An 18111-nucleotide genomic window follows, 5' to 3' on the forward strand; every position below is an offset into this window, starting at 1 on the left:
CCTGCTCATGGAAAGAAGAAAAAAAAAACCTCTTCCCACAACAGGAAGCCCTGCTGGCGTGGAGAGCGTGTAGCTAACCACAGGGAGCTGAGCGCCAAGCCAATTGAAATCTAGGGAAAACCGCCAACTTCCTTTAACAATGTTTGGTTTTTTTGGAGAAAGCGATTTGCACGCTGCCCGCCCCGTCGCCGCTCTCGGTCCTCGAGCCGCGGCTTTCCGCTGTTGCCACATCGTCGCCACGTTACCTCATCACCTCGTCGGCATGTTGCCTCGTTTCCCAGTCTCTTGGGGAGGGGTGCTAAAGGTGACCTCCAGTGTCACGAGCACCTGCGTTGGGGCCAAGCCGCGGGTGGGTGCAGTCGGGGGTGGGAGAGACTTGTGGCTTTGTAATAAGTAAGAGTGATGGGGTTAAACAAAAGTTACACAATTTTGCCAAAATGCATGCCTTGGTTTGTGACTGTGGCACCGGTGCAAACTTTGTTAACGTGGGAACTGAGATCCTTGGGTCAGGGTTCGGGATAAGGCTCTGGTTGGGGTTACGCCTGCGGTTCGGCTGGAGGCAAAGGATATCGCTGTGCTAGAAAGGGAGGGGTTGGTTTGGGTTTGGCTCGCGGCAAAGATTGTGGTTAAGATTTCTTGTTTTTTATAAAAAAAATATTTACCTTTTATCAGGAAAGAGCAAATTTTAAACAAGTTAAAAACCGTTTATTTTTTTTTTACACGCCACTATCCCTGTCGATCAGGGACCGCGCATGTTTATATTTCGAGCAATGTCGCTGCAGGCCAAGAGAAGGGAAGTGTGGCGGTAGTTCAACAACGGCGATCAGACGTGTGTGCGGTTAGCAGCGCACCTGGCCCCCGGTTCCACTCCATCTTCCGCCGCTGCCCAGCCGGTCGACGTATTCGCTACACGGGCGCACCGTCGTTTGCTGATGGTGCTGCGGTTAAAGCGTGGGCATTTGAGCTGGTAACCGATCCGGTCGGCGTGGGTGTGAGAGCCGGGCCTGGGGGAGGGGGCGGCGTCTTATCCGGAGCGCCGTACGACCCGGAGAGTACGGTCGTCCTACTCTTCCACCCACGACAAAATGCGCGGGGCGATGTGCGCAGCCCGCACGGCCCACGCGGTAGCCACATGGCCCTGAGCGAGAACCCACGCTCCTCCCGCGTTTGGTGTGTGCGTTTAAACAGGTACCGGGACACGGTTACGTAACTTTCCGTGCGCACGCCGTACGCGTGTGTCCAGCGGCGGGCCTGTGTGAGTGTGGAAGCGCCGCGATGAGGTCCGGATCCGTCCTGCGGTAGCCCCGGGTTCACCACCATCGTTTCCCCTCTGCAAAAGCATCTTCGTACTCTATAGTAGGTATGTTTACGACTCGCCACGTTGGCGAGGTGTTTACTACCTCGCCTGGTTTACAGGAGGTCGTGGATTCTATCCCGACCTTGACGCCTGCTGTATATTTGGAGTTTGCGTGTCTCTCTCGGCGTGGTTGGGTGGATTTTTGTCCGGGTCCTCAGGTTTTTCCCTGCACATTTAGAATCAACATCAAGCATTTAGAGTATTTGGCCGCTATACTTTTCCACGTGATGATAAGCCACTTCGTTGAGCTATCACTTGTGGCCAGGTCGCTTTTGAAAAAGAGCTACGCAGCTCAGTGGTAAAACAAAACAAAAATTGCATGTTGAACTTCATGTATGGATGTGCATGTATGTATATATGCATCCATATGTATGTGCGTGTATGTGTAGGGATAGAGGAATCTTTGTGTACAGTGGCGGTTCACACGAGTGCGGTGTCGCGAGAAGTGCCGGTACGTCCGCAGCCTGGCGCGTGTGCCGGCACGTTCCTACGACTCGCGCTCGCTCGCGTGGCCACGTGCTCGCGTGGCCACGTGCTCGCGTGCATTCATGCTCACGTGCCCACGTGCTCGCTGCGTTCGTGCGTGCGCCCACACGTTAAGAGGCGCTGCTTTCTGCTCGTACCGAGGCGCTGGCCGAGTCGTCCTTTTCCGGCGATGGAAGCTCCAGTTACACCGGCGGGTTTTTTTTGTTTGTTGCGCTCTCCTCTACCCCCCTCCCCTGGGCCCTGCGAAACTTCTGAGACAAATTAGAGTTTTGACGTTTTCTTGGCCCGAGGCCCTGCCGCAGCGGTGTGTGTCGCGGATACGACTGGGTCGGCTCGTGCTTTGGCAGATCCGCGGGGGGAGCCGGTGTGGCCTTACATCTCATGCTCGTTTCGTAACAATAATCTCACGGGGGGGGGGTGGGTTGCAAAAGTGACGTAGAGGCCCCTTCTTATCGCTTGTGACAACAACAACCAACAACAACGGTGGTCGTGTGTTCGTATCGGAGTCCAAACCACGCGTGTATTAACCACCCATGCCTACACGCTCGCAGGTCTCTTGCAAACGGTAATGAACCTCCAGGGGCTCTCAGCCGGTTGAATGAAGAACAATCAAATGAATCAATCTGCGCGGTCAGTTTATGAAGGTGCTGCCCTAACCAGGGTTCGCAAATAAAAGAGAGCAACGCTGCCTTCGTTTGCAACTTCTGGCAGCGGAGCACTTTTTGTCTTGCGGTGAGCTCGTCGCTGAGCGCCTCCAGACGCGGTGCGCGTCCTCGAGAGGAGCCAGCGATTCCGTGTCTCTGCTGCGACGTGGCCACATGAGCGGCACTGTTATAATGCGGATCGCGCGCCGTTATCGCGCCGTTTCTGAGCGGTTGACGACGAACCGCTTTCTTGAGCTGAGCGGCTGAGCGGTACAGTGAAACAGTACGCGGAGCGATAAAGTAATGCAGTGGCTGCGCACCCTCGGTTATTTGTCCTGCCATCTCACTGGGTGTCCGTAGTAGTAGTACATCGTATCTGGCCACACTCTCTCGTTACATGATTTAGGCAGCAATTTCTTTTGCTAAACGCGTTTTTCGCTCAAAGCGGCCCACAGGACAGCGGAGGACCCTGGGTCACTGGCTGGTGGTCACTCACGGCATATAGGCCTCAAGGAGGCCCACAGTGGCACCCCGGAGCAACTACTGGCTCAGGAGTGGCTATGACCCTGGTGGCATTGTGCTGGACACCAACCTCCACCACCACAGCAGGTGCCATCGGAGGCTTTGGGCCATAATGACATCAGCATGGCAAAGTTTCGCTCTTATTGTGTCCTGATCCCCCTTTATGGAACTGTCACCGTCATAGAGCATCACCCAGATGGTAAAGAACATCCAGATTTAAATGCCTCATTCGAGACGCAAAACATCGCACACCGCCCGGCTTTGACGTCCCCTCAAGTCACAGTGGTGGTGGAACCATCAACCCCATCACGTGACATCGTTAACAGGACGACCCGCAACACGAGCCACAGCAGCGCCATTGTTTCCGTGCGGCCCAACCGCTAGACCGTAGAGTAAACCACCGTCGTCTGCGCCTCTTCATAGTAAATGGACACGAACCGAAGCCCTCTCGCCGTGGCCAGCAGCAGACCTCGACTTTGGCATCGAGCTCCTGAACCGCATCGCCGCTGCCGTCATGCGCAAGAATAGAAACGCTTCTTGTGCCCGTGATGAAAAGGCTGAGGCTGCCTTGTCGCTAAATGATAACACGGGTTCTTATTTTGGCTGGGGGTGGTGGGGGGGGGGTGAGTAGGAGCCTCGGGGTGGGGGGGGGGTGGTGAGAGTGGTGAGGGGGGTGACGAGGCTTGGAGGGGCAGCTGTGGCGATGTCTCGGAAGCGTGGCACGCGTTCAGCCTCCGCTGTTGGGATGGCCGCCCCCCCCCATGACCACCGCTCGCGTCCCAGGCACCTGCCCCAGGGCCGGTGCACAACAGCTGACGGTGCTGCACCTGCCCTTGGCAAGAGAGGAAGTGGTGGGGAGGGGGGGAGGAGAGGGAATGAGGGCGGGAGGGAGGGGAGAGGGGAGCAGAGGGGAGGGAGGAGAGGGAGGGAATGGAGGGAGGAGAGGGATGGAGGGAATGAGGGAGGGAGAAAAGGGGAGGAGAGGGAGGGAAGGGATGGAGGGAGGAGACGGATGGATGGAGGGAGGGAGAAGGATGGAGTGAATGGAGGGAGGGAGGGCAAGTGGTTGGGCCACTCAGACTGACACAGTGGCACAAAGGCGTCACTGTGTCACGCGCGGCGTGAGTGGAGCGCAGAACCTCCCGGCGTCTCCAAGTGGCCCTGGTGGATCCCCGCTGCGGAAGCGGCCGGCGGTGAGCGGTCCATCCCGTTGGCCGTCGCACCGTTGAAGGACGTTTGTTTTGTTGAATGGGATGTCACCTTCTGCTCAAGCTGCTGAGCTGCGTTACTCGCAAGCGACGTGCGCTGCACGCGCGATTCCTTGGCTCTTTGGGAGTTGAGCAAATCGTCGGTTCACCCAGACCGTGTTGCTGACCAATGTTGTCCCAGTAGCTCCCGTTTGGACCTCTGTCTCTCTCCTGGGCCCAGCTACAGTTTGCTCAAGAATTGTGGCGATGCTGCTGCTGCTGCTGGTGGGTTGGCAGTGGCACACAAGCACGGATAATAACCCTGTTATGGCCTTGAAGGTTAAAGTCTGTGGTAGGTGACGTTTTGGGCAATAGCTCTTCTGCACAGTGCAAAGAGAGGCCAGAAAAGTGCAAACATTTCTCACGACGAAAGAAAGAGTGGGGGGGGGGGGGGAGGCTTTGGTTTCGAGCTGACGTGAACACAGCCACAACTCCGAGTGAAACAATTCACACTGAGCCGTGTCATCCTCTTGCTTTGTGGAAAACCTGTGTGCGTTATCACCACTTATTATTATTATTACCACGACTACTCCCCTTTATTTAACCAGGAAGCTTCACCGAGATTTAAATCTCTTTAACAAACAGTGCGCGAGGCTAGGGCTAGAGAGAGGGGGGGGGGGCAGGAGGAGTGGTGTTTGGTAGTGGAGTGTGTGCCACTGCGTGACCCGGTAACTCCGACAGTAAACATCCGCTCGCCGCCTCGACGACGTCACCCTCCTGCCGCTGCAGCATCGGGAGGAATGGGAGGTGGAATCCATGGCAACCGAATGTGAAATTTCGTCCTGTCCCATTGGACGAGGCAAAGCGAGAGGCGTCCACTCGGGGAGCCCCGTGGCGAGTCGGCACAACAACCTGAGCTGGCATGCTCACACGTGGTGGTGGTGGCGATGGCGGTGGTACTGGTGCTGGTGGCGGTGGTAGTGGTGGTGGCCGTGGTAGTGTTGGTAGTGGCCATGGTTTCCACGGGTGAACTCAGACGCGTTGCTCTTCCCCGTCTGACCGGCCACATTCACGTCAATGAATGTGGCCGGGCACATTCACACGGGGCGCCGTGGTGGCGAGATGTTAACTACCTCGCCTGGTACACAGGAGGTCGTGGGTTCGTTCCTGACCCTGATATCTGCTGTATATTTGGAGTTTGTGTGTCTCCCCCCCGTGGTCGTCCGGATTTTTCTCTCCGGGCCCTTGTTTTTGGCTGCTACACCTTCTCGCATGATAAGCCACTTTGTTGAGCTATCATTTGTGACCAGGATCGCCTGTGAAAAAAGAGCTACATAGCTCAGTGGGCTCTACCTGGAAAAATAAAAAATTGTTTAGTTTAAGCGTTAACTGCAGCGGATCTCAGCCCGCGAGGTCGCGCCAGGGCGGAGAGCGGCACGGATACTATGCAGGAGAAAGCGTCGAGTTGCGGTGACAGCACACCTTGAAAACACAAAACACAAAACTGCCCTGCCACTGCATCGGCGAGAGGCGTGGATGTGCCATCTCTCATTATTTGTGGCCTTAAAAATCTGGTAGGGGGGGGCTGGGGGGGTGGAGCAGTGGACTTGATTGGGGGGCCCCAACACCAACAGTGTGCCCATGCCTAAAGCTCCCTTGCTGCACAATTGATGCACAGTCAATGTCCGTCACACCGTTTAAACCCCTCGTGGAAGAAAAAAATCTATCGGTGCACTGCACAGTGCTGCCACTCTCCCGCGTGCATTGCTCTCCGCCTTCCCCCGTCAACGCCGCGCGCTGACCGGCGCGCCGAAGTACGGTCAAACAGCGCCCACTGATCATCCGCACAGGTGCGGAGGGGCCTATGGCCCGGCAGTGTATGGACAGTCGGGGTGCGCACGGCGTGCATGTGGCAGGCGTGAGCCGCGGCGTGGGATGAATGCATCAAGGTGCCACGCGTCACGTGACGGAGCTACGGGGCCAACGCGCGTACGCAGACCTGCTGAGCGACCGCAAGGCGCCGGCCCACGTGCAGTCTGGCGAGGCCGTTGATCGTCTCGATGCATCGTCTTTGCTGGCACGGGGGGCAGTCGTGCTGGCTGCGCAAGAGCACAGGACAGTCATTGCCTGCTTGCAGGCCTAGCTAAACCATCTAGTCTAAACCAAACTATTTATTTAACAATAGCAGAAGCAATGTGGTTCAGGAGATAGATTTCATGCTATTACCAGGTAAGGCCCACTGAGTTGTCTAGCTCTTTTTCAGAAGCGACCTGGCCACAAATGATAGCTTAACGAGAAGTGGCTTTTCATCATGTGGTAATGTATAGCAGCCAAATACTCTAAAACCCGTGATGTTGATTCTAAATGTGGAGGGGACAACTGGTTGTCTCGGAGAAAAATACACACGACCACGGGGAGAGAGACACGGACAATTTACAGCAGGTGTCAGGGTCGGGTTTGAACTCACGACCTCCTGTATACCAGGTGAGGTAGTTAACTTCTTGCCACTGTGGCGGCCTACCTGCATGTGCAATCAATCGATGTTTATTAGTTACACGGAAGGTTTGCAGGGCTTTTAATAGACGAGCTGGGAAAATCGGTGACTGCAGGGACACACACGGGCACAGCCTTGACAAACTCAAAAGCACACGATCGAATCGTCGCCTCAAATCGTGACTGCTACCTCCAGTAGCACGAGTTTGGGGAGGGTTGGAGGGCGATGGTGGTAGTGGGGTGGAATCGTGATGACCAGAGAACGCACGTGGTGCCAACTCTAAAGGGGCAGCACTTCACCCTGAGGAGGAGGAGGAGGCGGAATGGAGGAGTGGAGGAGGACTCCAGTCGTGGTTAGGGGGTGGGGGGATCCACGGGCCCCTGCACGTAAACTCATCCTCCACCAATATGTTAGAACCGTGCCATGCAAATCGGAATTAGGTTGATCTGCAACCACGAACTTTGTAACATTTAGTTTTCATCTGTGATAGCCACAGGGATAGTGTTGTGGGGGGGGGGGGGGGGGAGGTTACTGATAAATGTGCAGAACCAACTGTGGGATGGGATGTTGGCTATCAACAACAAGGCAACTCCTATGACTAATTGGGAATGGGACGCAAGCGTAGGATTGATCACCCTGTCGCTGGCCGCCTTTGGGGAGGGTGTATAGTATGAAAGGCCGAAACACCCTAGGACCCAAAGGTTCACTACTGACGATGCGCTCCCCAAATTTCACCAGGCTCACTGTTCGTGAACTCTTGGAAGTGCTTGCACAAAGGAGAGCGACATCTCATCCGGTGTTCTTTGGAATCCGAAGTTATCGCCTCGCTGCTCCAGGCGTCTTCGGGCAGCAACCCAGCCCTCCCCGAGGCCAGGGCTTCTGTCTAACTTGTTTCCCCGAGGCCTGTGTCCTCGTTTCTCTTCCATTTGTTACGTTGTGAACCCTTTGTGGACTTACGAAATCGTCACCGTTTCAGCCGTGGCTGCGGATGTGCACCACTGACACATTTAATTCCGGCGTATTTTTAGAAACCTGCAGACTCGGCTGGAAACATCCACCCAGCAATTAGACATCAAACCATCATCCCTGAATAAATAACACCTTCCCAACGTCCGTCTCTCCACATACAACATAACAATAATTGTTACGCAAATCATTGTTCGCACGGCCTTCTGGGAGTGCATCTTAGCAGCAGTAAACTCTGGGCCGGTTTCGGCATTCTCTTTCTCATCAGCGGAATCAAAAGCAGACTGTTACGTCTCAATCGAGGCAGTGCTCACTCCTGTTTACAACCCTGAGCCAACAGTGCAATTTCCACACCCTTATTTGCGGGGACGAGTCGACCCATTGGAAAACCACTGTTGACTTCCTCCATAAACTGGAGCACATTTTTTCTTGTGAGCCGGTAGAGGGGGAGGGATGATGGTATGTGTCAACCCCCAACCAGGATTTGAACTCAAACAACCTTCCGAGTGTGGTCATGCAACCCAAACTACGGACCGTGAACCAGAATCACGATCAGATGTTGATTTCCCACTTGAGTAACTCGGCTGGCCAGCCACTGGAGTGAGTCTGCGGTCCTTCAACGGAGAAGGCGCGGCGAAAACCACGCCAACTCTTGATGTTCCCGAAGCCCTCTCGTTGCGTGGCTATCAGACCTCGACATGGCCATAACTCCCTCGCCCTGTACGCAGGAGGTCGTGGGTTCGATCTCGACCCTGCCGCTTGCTGTATATTTGTAGTTTGCGTGTCTCTCTCCACTTGGTCGCGTGGATCTTTTTCTCTGGGTCCTCCGGTATTTCCCTCCACATTTAGAGTCAACACCACACGCTCAGAGTATTTGGCTGCTGTACACTTCCACGTGATAAGCCACTTCGTTGAGCAATCATTTGTGGCCAGGTCTGCTTCTGAAAATTAGTTGAAGAGCTCAGTGGGCCTTACCGAGTAAAATAAATGAAAACAAATCTAGCTCCTGGACCACATTTGCTGCTGCTGCTGCCGCATGCGCGGCAAGTCGCAGAAGTCTTCCGCTTCGCCTCGCGAAGGTAGAATCGGCAAGGCCGCCTCCTCGTGGCCACCCTTGGAACTGTGCGCCCGCAGAGCCCAACGCGTGCTGGCATCGGCGTCATTCATTATTCTTGTTGCGATTTCACTTCTACAAACTCTGTTGGCCTAGTTCAACCACGCGAAGGCTGCCGAGATTAATTATCACTCTTGGAGTGGCGGCGGGGTGAGCGGGGAGATCTGGATGGACAGAACGAACCGCGGGCAGCCGTGGTGGTCACCTTTTTGCTCGGCGGCGCTGGTTGGTGGTGGTGGCATTGCACGTTGGGTAGCGGCAGCGTCGTGTGGCGGTTAGCGCCGCGCTGCCTAACGAACCCAGCGACTCGAGTTTGATTCTCTATGTATTTCTTTGGGTCTGTATAGGTGTCTATGTACCTATATAGGTCGCTATGTATCTCTGTGGGTCTCTGCGTATCTCTATGGGTCTGTATGAGTCTATACGTATCTCTATGGGTTTGTGTGGGTCTGTGTGTATTTCTGTGGGTCTCTGTATCTCTGGGTCTGTATAGGTCTATGTGTATCTCTATGGGTCTGTTTGAGTCTTTGTGTATCTCTATGGGTTTGTGTGGGTCTGTGTGTATTTCTATGGGTCTCTGTATCTCTGGGTCTATATAGGTCTATGTGTATCTCTATGGGTCTGTGTGTATCTCTCTGGTTTTATTTATATGGTCCATAGTGTGAGTTGCATGGTCCAGTTTTCATATTTGAGATGACAGGCGGTGTAAGGCGCTACAAGTTTGTCAACTATGATTGTTATTACGCTTTAGAGAGCAGGGGTGGAGGCAGTGGCAGCCGGTTGGGAGTGACTGCGACGATTGTGATGCTGCCGCCACCGCCGAAGATTCCGATGCTGACGAAGCCGCCTCTGTCCGCCGCGTCGTTTCCCCCGCAGTGACAGCCCGATGGTGTGCGTGCGCGCCGTGGTGATGACGCGCGACGACTCGAGTGGGGGCTGGGTGCCGCTGGGGGGCGGCGGCCTCAGCAAGGTGGGGGTCTACAGGCAGCGCGGCCCCGACGATCCGGCCGCCACGGCCGCCACCGCCACCCCCGCCGCCACCACCGCCACCACCACCACCACCACCTTCCGCATCCACGGGGAGCGGCCCAGAGACAACCTGGTGAGCACAGCACCAACACCGCCACCGCCAACCACGGCCACCGCTACCACCTCCGCCACCAATGCCACCAATGCCACCACTGCCACCAACTGCCTTGGCCACAACTCTTGAGACCGCCACCATTGCCACCACCGCCACTGCCATCACGAACACCACTGGCACCACCAAGCATCTCCACCCGGGGTGACAGCTCCCACGCTGCACACACTCACCGAGTCCTCCACTATTGCTACTGGATACTGATTCATCTCATCCACCACACTGTGCCCAACCACCACCAACACTGCAGGTCGCCACAACCCACTCACCCACTCATCCACCCACCCACTCACCCACCCACTCACCCAACCACTCGCTCATCCAACCACCCACTCACCCAACCACCCACTCACCCAACCAACCACCCACTCACACAACCAACCACCCACTCACACAACCACACACTCACCCAACCACCCCACTCAACTAACCACCACACTGCAGGTCACAACAACTCACTCACCCACCCAACCACCCACTCACCCAACCACCACACTGCAGGTCACACCACTTCAGTTTCTGCTTCCAGGTCATATTTATTTTTAGGCGGACTGAATAGTCCGGCGGTCGGCATTCTCACCGCCGTGCCAAACTGAGCGGAGTCGATGATGCAATGCCTGCCAATGTCGCTCATGTCTCCGCACACTTACCAGAGCGTGCTCTTCGTTGTAAAAGGGGATGTTGAACACCCCGTAACGTCACTGTGTTCTGTTTCCCCAGGCAAACTTCCAAACCCCAAATGTAAATCTATACAATGCAACTAGCCTTTGAACAAACCGAATTGCTCGTCACACGGAGGCCTCCGAGACCAGTAACATTTATTTTTTGGGTTAAATGGCGAAAGTAAAATGTGTGTCGCAAACACTCCTCCACCCGACACGGCCGATGAGTGAAGTTGTCACGCGATGACCGAGCGTAGCCAATCTCGTTACGTCTTCAGCAGCACCGCCGGCCGCTGGTGGTGTCGTCGGAGAGCGACGTCACGACATTTCAGAGCTGGGAGCTCGCGGGACGTTTCGCTGGTAGTTACAGCCAGCATCGTCAGGCGGCCGCCAGACGCCTGCCGCTCTGCAGCAACGCCGGCCGTGCTGCCCAAGTGGCCGTGAATGGGCCACGTTTTGTTCACTCTCGCAACTTCACCTTTGGGACCGCGTCGGTTGAAGGGAGGTTTTCCACGACACCCGACCCAAAAAATGAGTTGTACGGAACCCAAACCTCGTCGCTCCTTGCGCAGGAGGGTTGCCGGGCGCGGTGTCGCCATTCCCGAGCGTCGCCCGGGGAGTTCGGGAGCTTTCCCCTCGGGCCTGGACGGTTTACCACAACCCGCCCCCCCCCCGCTCGCGACGCCAGGGCGGGGGGGGGCGTTGAACCCTCGTGGAAGTAGCCGCCGTTCCGCCGGCTTGGTCAGCACGAAAGTTGGCAACAGGAGGATTCTTGACATTCTTCTCGGCTCGTATATTTTTAGGTGGTCCCCCCCCCCCCCCCACGCGTACCGACGCTGGAGGCACAGTCTTACCGGCAGCGATGTTGATATCCACACAAAGGGTGTGATTTGTGGTGTCCACTCCCATTGGGCTGCACTGCCCCCCCTCCCCGCTCCCCCACTTCCTTCTGGTCCACACCTGCGCTGGGGCCAGAAATTCCACATTCCCGTGTCGTTGGCGAGCGATATGGGGCCACTCATGCTGCTTGAGTGGCCCCATATGGGCTGTGGTTGACTTAAAGCTGACATGTTTTGATATCAGTGCTCGTGTATATATAATTATTTACTCACCGACCAGGTGGCTCAGCGTTTGGAGCGAGCGGCGCGCTGTCGGAAGGTTTGTCATTTAAATCCTGGTTTTGGTGTTAAATCAGCCAATCAGCCTTCCAGGATGGATAAAATAAGTACCACTTTGTTGTCAATGAAAACTGTGCGATTTACAAATTCTCAATTAATGCACGCACTCCACGTGCATTTGCATTCAGAAACGTGTTTCCTCCGCAGCATGGCAGCAAAGCGGAGCGTGCAGCCGCTGCAGCAGCAGCAGTGGCCTCAACGGCTACAACACAGCGAGTGATCTACCTCGGGCATAGTGCGTGCTGCTTCAAGTGGCAGGGTTGCTCAGAGATATTAGGAGTCAGGTCCTCTGCCATTCAGGGGTTGATCATGAACCAGTTATGTGACTAAAATTTGTACCTGGATTCCAAACTTCTCGGTCTCCAATTATTTTTTTGTTTCAAAAGATGACTGGTTGGCTCAGAAGAATAACACCGAGTGCCTCGTTTCAATTCCAGGGCGGTCTTTAGAAATGAGACCATGTTAAGTGAATTATCGATTCCATTCCTCTTATACCTCTTTTCCACTCGCAAATCCGAGCCGTGCTAGGGCAGAGCCAAGCCAGCATGGCGCGGATCAGGAAGCACAGCTCGCTTTTCCACTGTAAAAACCGGGCCGTGCCACTCACGTCACCACGCACTTTCACACCAGGACGCATGCAGATGACGCGGTGTTTGTGTTTTCCAATGACTGACATCGCGCGTGTCTGCAGCCCCGCCAACCAGCACGGCTTTGACCCGAACCAGATTCTGATGGCGTGCGAGGCCAGCGTAGCACGGCTCAGTTCCTGCTCGGTGGAAAAAGCCACCCCACACCGTGCCGGCCTTGCCCTCCTGCCACCGGCGGCGGTGACTCGGAAGCGCGAGCGGAGAAACGGTTTGGCGCGAGAAACCGCGTCGCGCGCGAGAGGCGACGGCGGTCTGAGGTGCGTTGCGGTGCCGCCCTCGCAGGTCATGCTGGAGTGCCTGCTGGACCAGGACCTGGTGTACAACAAGGTGACGCCCACCTTCCACCACTGGCGCATCCACCAGAAGAAGTTCGGCCTCACCTTCCAGAGCCCGGCTGACGCGCGCGCGTTCGACCGCGGCGTTCGCAAGGCCCTGGAGGACCTCAACCTCGGTGCGTGCAATGGAGGGGAGGCCCACCACTCTACCCCGTGCCCCCCGATCCCCCCCCTCCACTGTCCCTGCTTTCTCTGGTCCCCCTGCTCTTTCTCCGCCCCCCCCACCCCGCCCCGCTCTGTCTGCCCGTGTACCCGGCGGAGGGCCCTGCCAAAGTTTTTTTTTCGCGGAATTGTTGCTCTCTCATAATTCACGTCCAATGCTTTGCATCCTCGAGGAGACATTCTATGACGCGCATTGAGACGCGATTGCACGCCGTACAAATGAAGCAGTTGTTGTTTTGTGCATGCAGGGGCCCCCACGCCACCGGGCACCGTGTCCAGCGAAAGGGACGGTGGCTCCGAGGATGAAGGCTGCAATGTGAGTGTAATTGTTGTTGTTGACATTTTATTATTGTTATTTCGATATGTTTTTTTGTCACTTTTTAATGAACGAGTTTCGATCAAACGGATCGTTGGTGGCTCCGCGTGCCACCGGCGGCAGTGTCGTCGTAGATTGCGCAGCGTTCGGAGGCGGTTGACCCGGCGACGCTGCCAGCATTGGGGGCCTCGTGTGCCGTGCCCCCCACCCCCCGCCATCGGGCGCTGGGGTTGGGTAACGCTGACCCCACGATTAAACATTCTGGCCAATCGTGCCCCTGTGTGTGTGTCAGATACTTTAACATGGGCTCTACATAACAAATGGAAACGTCGTGTTTGTAGCTAAGGATTAAGATAGGGACTCATTTATGGTGGTTATTATTATTATTATTTAGGGTTTGCACACCGAGCTTGCGGACCACCGGACTTCTAATCCGGCAACTGAAACAATGGCACAAGTTACATTTCTTGTTCTCCAAAGTATATATGTACATATATGTTGTGTTTTTATTGCAACTCGCTGTGAGCCCGGTACAATACGGGGACGGAAACAAAAACTCCACGAACTGCGACCCGATTTTGGCGTGACAGGATCCTACGGAGGGGGGGAGCTTTTGGGCTCGCTGGCCCACCCAAGTGGGGTCCGTGTGGGGGGAGGTTTCCCGAAAGTATTTTATTGACAGGGAAATGACAAACAAACAAAAACAAGGGGAAGGTTACAGCATGTACGGTCAGATGGGGCTGGGTTCGGGGAACACCAGCGGTGGAGCGTACCGGAGTCGTAACACCAGCGAGCGGGTTGGTGTCCCGCACAGGGGGAGGTGAACGTTACATGTGGAAGAGACGGAAGTGGAGAGGCGATGCTTTGAGGAGCGATGTCGCACAATCGTTTTTTAAATCCCCACCACCATCACCGCCACCTCTGAGCACCCAGCAGTGGCAATGTTTATAACCACAGTTGGCCGGTCGGGTGCGGTGGGCTAAAGTGCGGGCACTACCGCTTCTTCCAAGACATCTGGGCCGTGGAAGAGTAGGCCAATCACTCCTCTAGGTGGGGCTCTGCCGATCTCCATCTAACGGAAGGCCCAGCCGCCAGCGGCGGCGTAACCGAGGAATTGCCTGCGATGGGACTTGGAGGTCTGCGGGTTTCTTGGACTCCAAGGCTTGAGGGCGGGTGCTGGGTGGCACGGGGACGCCTCCCCACCCAAACCCCCAACGCGAATGTCGCGGAGCTCACGGTCACGGCATCGCCGGTCAGCGTCGGTGTCTCCAACCTGCCGTGGGCTCGCGCGTCAATACCGCGTATTTCGTGGCGTTGAAACCCGTGTCCACTTCGATACGCGCGCGGCTACGTGGCGATCGGTGTCGCTCGCGGCCGTCCGGATGGAGGGGCCGTTCTTCGCACACGGAAGCGCGGCGTTCTCGGTTGCCGTGAAGGCGGTGAGTGGGGGTGGCTTTTTGTTGTTGCTGTTCCGATCGGCTGAAATGCGCTCCGCTGCCGTGACCTCAGATCGTCAGAATGCACGGCGAATGGATTTGGAAGGCACGTTTTCCCCGCTGTTCGCTACTAGATCTGGGGATTTCACACCCGCACATGTCATATCGCATTCTTCTTAAGATACCGCCTGCTGCCTGGAATCAGGCCTTCACTCGCAAGCGGAGAGCAGAGTGAGAAGTTCCTCGTGGTCCAGCTGATCGCAGCCCTCACGTTCGATCCGTTTGTGGCGATTATGCCACGGTGGCGAGATGTTAACGACCTCACCTTGTATGGGTTCGATCCCGCCCCTGACGCCTGCTTTGTATTTGAAGTTGTTCTCCGGTTTTTCCCTCCACATTTAGAAACCACATGCATTTAGATTATTTTAGATGCTATAAATTTCCACATGAGGAGCCACTTGCCTTGAGCTATCATTTGTGGCCAGGTCGCTTCTGAAATAGGGCTTCATGCCTCAGTGGGCCTTACCTGGTAAAAAAAAAATAGTTGCGTTTAAATAGTTAATGCATGGCTCGGAGCACTGAGCGCTCGAGAATTGATCGGCGCACGCAATGACGGTGATGGAGATGAGAACGCCCAGATCGATATTTTGGTGGAGCAAGGAGAAACGATTCTACGAGGCACAAAGAAGTGGGATGACGAGAGAAAGGTAGCGTTGTCGGTGGCAAAGGAAGCGGAGCAAGAGGAGACCTGAGATGTTGGAACGCGTCACCAGAACGTTGACACACCACGTCGTGGGAAGAACGCCCGGCAACGTGACAGTTGAACGAGAGGACACGGTGAGGTAGTTGGCAAACGAGGATGTGAGAGCGTGCGACGTTGCCGTGGAGATGGCGATGAGCCGTTCCGATTGGCCGGAAACCCGACCTGCGTTCGCGGGAGATGCCCGTGACCGTCTCCTGGAGCTCCGTCGGTCTGGCATCCCGGCCCTCGTGGTGGCGCTATTGTGGATGCGCGTGGATCCCTGGCGTTTGTCGGGCCCGACTGGTATCGGTGTGGCGCACAGAGGGCCCCGTTCATATCTCGGTAATAGTTCGAAGCTAGCGATGCAAAGCTTCGGGGTTCAACGAGAGCGCAGTGCAGCACGTCCATTGGCTTCAGTGGCCGGTGCGCTCATCGCCGGCACGTTGGAAAGAAACAGCACTGCAACGCCGCCCATTCACTGCTCGTGCTGGGGGATGGCTCGAGTGGGGTGGGGGTCGCCGGGGGAGCGCTTTGTCGACGCTAAAGTAGTGGTGGCGTTGTGCGCCTCCAAACAGGAAAAGAAAAGCAACGCAATGCACACCAGGGAAGCATAAAAATCGGAGACACATTGACGCGGAAACTAGACGGGCTTGGACTGGATGCGTCTCCGGACGGGGCCGACGGGCGGGCGAACGAGGCTAGCGACGGAACGGCAGCAGAACGTGCCGGGGAAGGGAGCCCGCTCCGGAGATGGAGCGACAGAATCCGAATCTTTGTTTAAATATCCTGAAGAAATACGATGAGCTACAAAGCTCTTTCTCACAGACGTCCAGGAGAGAGGTGGGGTCAGCGACGAGGTCCCGCGTGTGCAGGGTCGTGACACGGACGGTCGTGGCACGGGACCCGGGCGTCGCCAGGAGCCAGAGCGTCGTTCCGCTTTGCCGGTAGCCATGGCACCGCACGAAGACGTGGTCGCACCCCCGGACCCAGGGAGTGGCACAGGCCGAGTGGGGCGGCTACGCGAGCCCAAGCACGACGCCCCCACGCGTCGCTCGGTGCAGCACGGTACAGGGGCGCATCGCCTCCTCTGTGTTATCATCGTGGGGTTGATGGTCCAACACAGGCGTGGGCTTGAGCCAAATATTGTTACGGATGTGATCCAGCCAGGCAGATGATGAAATCGTGAATGATTACATGAATGAATGTGCTGTCATCCCTAACCCTGCAACACATCTCTACCCCCGCCACCCCCCCCACCCCCCTCCGTGCGCGTCTCCGCAGGCGGCGGACAGCGGCACGTCGTGCTCGTCGCACCTGTGCGCGACGGAGCGGCGCGAGCAGATGAGAAGGCAGGCGAGCCTGGCGACGGAGGCATCCCGCGGGCACTACCACGTCTCGCCGCACGAGGCCTACACGCGCCACTACCCCTCCGACTGCCTGCACCAGGTGAGTGGTGACGGCGCGACGCCAGGGTGGCGGGGTGGCCGGAGCAGCCGGCGGGAGCGCCGATCGCTCCCATCGGTAATCTCGGCGCCGGCTCCGCATCCGCTTTCTCCCCCCGTCTCTACCAACGGTAGCGGTTTCCGTGATGCGAGGGTCATAGCACCAGACTCGCGGTCCAGAGGTAGCCGGGTTCGATTGCAACCGTCAGCGTGGCGGTTGGAACAACGTGGTGTAAATGTTCACCGCGGTGACGTCCATCGGCGGGTCGCGTGTGTTGGGGTAAAGTGCGGGTACTTCAGTCTCTTCCGAGATGTTCCGTTCAGTTTTTGAAGGTTCTCTCGTGGCTCTCTAAAGTTCTCGCAAGTGGAGGCTTCAACAAGCACTTGCAGGGCTGCACCTTTACCTTGGACCATGGTGTTGTCTACAGAAAAATGAGAAAATAAGGGGAACATTTCCTTCTCAGTAGAGACCATCCTGCCTGCTGCCTCTGGGGCAGCACGCAGACAAAGACAAATATCCCCCCTTATAGCCTCAACAGACTGTTGGGGCAAGTGCTGTTAGCATGCACCTACGAAGGCCGGGCACGGCACACGAGGGGTGAGTGACCAGCATCACGCCCGGTCGCCTTTGTCTTCCCAGTTGCAATGTCTACATATCACTCATTTGAGGCTAGGGGAGGCCCAAAGATGGATCAGATATTCATCACCGCAATCAGAAAATGTATTTGTCGTGGAGGAATCTGACGGGCATGCGCTCACACACACTTCACATGCCGCGCGTGGTGACCTCACCGACGCACGCCGTTGTTCCCGCACTCACTCACACACGCACACACGTACGCACGCACCCACACATGCACACGCACAAACACATGCACACGCACAAACACATGCATGCACACACGCACACATGCTCGCTCGTACGCAGGCGGCGCCGCCCCCGCGCCGCTTCTCGCGCCACGTCAGCTTCCTGGACGAGGCGGAGGCGGCACGTGTGGAGCCGCGGCGCGAGGTCTGGTTCAAGGGCTACGAGGACTACCGCTACGCGCTGGCGCTGCGCCGGCAGCTCGAGCACCACCACGACGCCGCCGCCGCCGGCGCCACCGACTCGTACGTGCACTTTGACGACAAGGCCGAGTCCGGCAGCAAGAAGCACGACTACAGCTACCCCTACCTGGAGGGCGGCCCCTACAGCACGGCCAAGGACGGCCTGGTACGCACGGCGAATGGGGCACGGTGTGGGGGCGGGGGGGGGGGGCGGCCGTTAAGATAGCGAGGTC

The 18111-nt window shown here is 56.6% G+C and overlaps 1 protein-coding gene across 1 annotated transcript in view; it reads left to right on the forward strand.

Annotated features, from left to right (window-relative positions):
- The window catches only part of LOC133352774 (sprouty-related, EVH1 domain-containing protein 2-like), a 67027-nt gene that overhangs the window by 35641 nt on the left and 13275 nt on the right, over positions 1–18111 (forward strand). The window contains exons 2-6 of the mRNA XM_061568648.1: positions 9647–9872; positions 12681–12849; positions 13144–13211; positions 16671–16835; positions 17760–18044. Of these exons, the coding sequence (XP_061424632.1) occupies positions 9647–9872; positions 12681–12849; positions 13144–13211; positions 16671–16835; positions 17760–18044 (913 nt within the window). The remainder of the gene's footprint in view (positions 1–9646; positions 9873–12680; positions 12850–13143; positions 13212–16670; positions 16836–17759; positions 18045–18111) is intronic.

The sequence above is a fragment of the Lethenteron reissneri genome, chromosome 41, assembly GCF_015708825.2.
Source record: "Lethenteron reissneri isolate LAM-NWPU_2019-01 chromosome 41, ASM1570882v1, whole genome shotgun sequence".
NCBI lineage: Eukaryota > Metazoa > Chordata > Hyperoartia > Petromyzontiformes > Petromyzontidae > Lethenteron > Lethenteron reissneri.